Source organism: Lipotes vexillifer, unplaced genomic scaffold (assembly GCF_000442215.2).
Source record: "Lipotes vexillifer unplaced genomic scaffold, Lipotes_vexillifer_v1.1 scaffold1094, whole genome shotgun sequence".
In the NCBI taxonomy this organism is placed as follows: Eukaryota; Metazoa; Chordata; class Mammalia; order Artiodactyla; family Lipotidae; genus Lipotes; species Lipotes vexillifer.
The window spans coordinates 121,264-125,259 of NW_006792775.1; the positions used below are offsets into that span (position 1 = coordinate 121,264).

At 64.4% G+C, this 3,996-nt stretch overlaps 2 protein-coding genes across 2 annotated transcripts in view; one reads left to right on the forward strand and one right to left on the reverse strand.

The window, feature by feature from the left end:
* The window catches only part of PGGHG (protein-glucosylgalactosylhydroxylysine glucosidase), a 6,751-nt gene extending 5,907 nt beyond the window's left edge, over window positions 1-844 (forward strand). The window contains 1 exon segment of the mRNA XM_007465985.1: window positions 743-844. Coding sequence (XP_007466047.1) covers window positions 743-844 — 102 coding nt within the window.
* Window positions 845-2,122: 1,278 nt separating this feature from the next.
* Window positions 2,123-3,436, reverse strand: IFITM5 (interferon induced transmembrane protein 5). The gene is made up of 2 exons (XM_007465908.1): window positions 3,218-3,436; window positions 2,123-2,627 (listed from the first exon to the last, which is right to left on the reverse strand). The coding sequence occupies exons 1-2, from the start codon at window positions 3,407-3,409 to the stop codon at window positions 2,415-2,417; spliced, it is 405 nt and encodes a 134-aa protein (XP_007465970.1). The 5' UTR covers window positions 3,410-3,436; the 3' UTR covers window positions 2,123-2,414.
* Between the last annotated feature and the right edge of the window lie 560 nt (window positions 3,437-3,996).

Consider the following 3,996-nt stretch of genomic DNA (forward strand, 5'->3'; position numbering starts at 1 on the left):
CGTGAGGATTTCGTAAAGGATCAAGTTTCCCTTCCACGCGGCTGGGAAGCACAGTCACTTGCTCGCGTAGAGCAAGTAAGCGGGTCCCGTCAATGTCTGCGCCCCTCCTTCATTTGCAAACCGTGCTCTCTGTTCTCAGTGGAGAGTTAGCCTGAGTTCTCCAAGAAGCAGACACCAGGCAGACAAACTGTGATGGACTGAAGCCCCATGAGGGAGAGAGGGAAGGGGGTGGCTGCAGGGAGTGTGGCCGAGCTGCAGACCAGCTCCCTGAGGGCCTGTGGCCTCAGAATGGATCCCGCGACTTGGTGGGGCTCCCACAGGCTCTCGCTCAGCCAGTGGCAGTGCCGCAAAGGCCCAGGCAGGTCTGCTCAAGCACAGCATGGTGGCCAGGGACTGTCCCCATGAAGCAGACACTTGCCTTTGCAGCCCTGGAGCCAGATGTGGGCACAGGCATCACGTGGGGGTGGCAGGTGGCCCTTCACCCACAGGACTGACGTCGCTTGATACGTGCCGCGTGTGTGTGCCGTGTGTGTGTGTGCACGCATACCCACCTGTGCCTTGGAGGGGCAACCCTCCAAGGGGCCGTGACAGGGTGGCAGCATGTGTGTGCTGGCCTGGCTGGTCCAGCCCATGACAGCCAATTGCCTGAACCTGACCAGGGTCCTTCAACCTGCCCAGGAGACAGGCTGGAAGGGTTGCCGGTGACCTGTGCCTGGCTTGACCGCATATTCTCTGTCCTCAGCAACTGGGCAAGGGCTGGACAATGTCTGCTCCCCTCACCAACTGTGGAGACCAGAAGACCATGCCCTGCTTGGAGACATGTACCCGGCTACACACAGGCTGACCCCTGCTCCCAGCCTCTGTGTCCAGCATGGGTTGGTCCCTTCCTGGGCCAAACCTGGAGCTCAGTGTTGGAACGCCGTCTCCATCCTAGTCCGAGCGCTGGCCTTGTCCTTAGTCCAATGTAGGGCCAGTGCCCAGGAAGGGGCACTGCTCCATCTCCACCCCAGGCCCCGGCCAGCACAACCTCTGCCTCAGGGGCTGGCTCAGAGCAGCGCACACTCAGCAGGGGGCTGGGGTACCGCCGGCCTGTGGCCGGGACTCATCTCTGCTGGCACGCTTTGGAGACAGCTGGACCAACTGTTGGCTGTCACAAGAGGGGGGCTACTCTGGGGGCTCCAAGTACAGCAGCTAGACAGAGACCCACGCCCCCAGCCCAGGCAGGGTGGGCAGACAAAGGGCGGGAAGGGACCATGGGTGGGGCATTCAGAGCCCTGAGCCACCCTGTGGTTAAGGCCCCTGCAATTAGCCTGCCCTGTCATTGGCCCGGCCACAGCAAGGCCCAGAGGCCTCACCCCCAGCCACACAGGGTGTGCGTGTGTCTTTGGCAGCCCCCACTCTGCCAGCCTCTGCTGGGGCTGCCGGGGGGTCACATGAGGGGAGTACCTGATGCGAGGATGTGCACCCGCACAGAGGCACTGGGAAAACGCCCTCACCCCCCACGCCTCCCTTTCTGTACAATCGTGCGTGTGCGGAAGGTGCACCTGTGCGTGATGGACATGTGCATGGGTGATGGCGTAACCGTGTCTGTGTGCCTGTGTGTCTGTGTCCATCCCCACTGATCCAGGAAGGAGGGAACCCACTGCTGGGACAGATCAGAATTAAAGGGGCGCAGGGTCACAAGGAGAGAGTGACCCAAAGAAGGAGGTCAGCACAGGCCCAGCCACGGACAGGAGCGTGCAGGACAAGGACAAGTCTCACTGGTCAGGGACTCCCCTTAGCACGTGTGCACACATGCTGACTCAGGGATGGGCAGGCACGTGGACTCGGAGACACACTACACACATTCTGAAAGGCCGCTAAACCACAGAGCGGCAGAGATCAAAGCCCGACTTCTCAAAGTTCATTCTAAACTACTCGGGCACCTCCACCCAGAAGCCGCAGGCCGCCCAGTGCCTGAACATAGGGGACAGTCGGGGCACCAAGCCAACAAGGCAGGGCGTCCACCATGGACGCTGGGGGCAGTCCAGGGGGATTTGGCTGCAGTGGTCCCTAGGGTAGCTCCCCTCAGGAAGATACCCTCCCCCACCCCAGCCAGGAACAGTCCTGGAAGGCACTTTCGGGAGCCAGGCGCTTTTAATTGTGAAACTGAGGCTGAGCCTGGCGACTGGGGAGGGGGGAGCTGGCCTGGGGGTGGGGGGGGAGGGTTAGGGGACTGGGGCCATCGATTGAGGTGAGGGTAAGGCCCTGGGGTCACCGTGGAGGATCTTCAGGGTCAGTGTTAGGTGCCCAGGCTGGGGCTGGAGGCTGGGACTGGGGCCTCAGGCCTGTAGGCAAGTCAGGGTTCCAGGCGATTAGGGTGGAGCCCCTGGGGTTGGGGCCCCTGGGTCAGGGCGGGGACAGGGCCCAGCCTGTCAGTCATAGTCTGAGTCGTCGAACTTGGTGCTGAAGAAAGCGGCGGAGCCCTGGGCCAGCCGGGACAGGTGCAGGGCGCCGGTCACCGCCAGCACCAGCAGCAGCAGGGGCGGCACCAGAGCCCACACTGTGGCCAGGATGTTGTAGCACTTGGCTTTGGAGCCGAGCCGCCGGGCTGCTTCCAGATCTCCAGTCACCTTCTGGTCTCGGGCCTGCGGGCCAGCAGCAAGGCCAGCTCTCTACACCTGGGTGGGGCCTGCCACCCAGTCCCAGGCAGCCGCTGGGTCCACACCTTGGAGGACCCGAGCTGTACCCAAAATCTAGATGGGGGGTGTGGCCTGAAGGGATATTGCCCGGGCTCCACCCACTCCCTTCACTGTCCCCAGCTGGGCACATGGGCTTGGCCCACCCAGGGGGCCTTGGGTCATCAGGGGCTCAGCCTAAAGTGGGGCCGAAAGGAGACCCTGCATCCTCCCACTCCAGCTATGGACCCAGTGGCCCTCCCAGGCCAGCATCAGCCTCCAAGGACCTCTGAGGGTAGGGAGTCCTCAGAGGTGCTCTCAGCGTTTGATGGAAGAGACCCCCTTGGGTAAGGCCCGATCGACCCTGGGCTCTTTGGGACAAACTAGACCCCCTTTTCGTTTTTATGAACAGCACCCCAGCCTCAGTGAAGCCCTCATGAGGGAGGGGCTCCCACCACCGTCAGGCTGACGGACGGCCCCGTGGAGACTCCTGCACCCCAACTTGATAAGCAGCCCCCATGAAACGCTCTTGGGCCCCCTCGAAGCGCCCCAAGGCCCACCTTGATGGAGTAGGCCAGCGCCAGGAAGCCGAGGCAGCACAGGTTCAGGTAGAGGGTGCTGAACACCGACCAGATCAAGTGGTCTCGAGGTGGGGGCAGCGGCGCCCCCAGCGTGAGGGCCGTGTGGGCCGTGCCGTCGGCCTTGTTGGGCGTCGGGGCCCGGGGGTCCTCGCGGGGGTACGACGTGTCCATGGGTTCCAGCGCCGTCTCCTCGCTCGGACTCCTGCTTCGAGGGTGGGCGCCCCGGCCGCTTATAGTCCCCGCCGCCGCCCGACTGACTGGCCCGCCGCTAAATTTAACGACAAATGACAGCCCGGAGCTGAGCGGTCGCCCCGACCGCCCCGCCGCCCCGCCTGCGCAAGCCCACCCCCCACTCCCCCACCCCCCGCAGAGTCCCCCTTCCCCACAGAAAGCTCCGCCCCCCTCGGAGAAACACTGACCCCGTAGAGGCTGGGGGCCGGTGCGGGGCCACCAGAGCCCCTCCTGTCCGGGTAGTCCAGCCTAGGGAGCCCCCTCCACGGCTGCTGGTGGGGCCATGCGGTGGCTGCGGTCTGCCCCCCAGAGCCCCCGCCCCCGCGGACGAAAGGAGGCGGACGCACCAGCTCAGGGCCATGGTGGGTGGGCCGCTGCCTCGGCTTGAGGGCAGGGCTAGGCGGGGCTCCTCGGGACCAGGGCTGCTGAAACCACAGCCCCTCTGTCCCCAGAACTGCCCGCATCACCTGGCCATCAGTGCCCACCCTGCCGGGTGAAACAGTGCTCAGGAGGGAACAGCGGGGAAG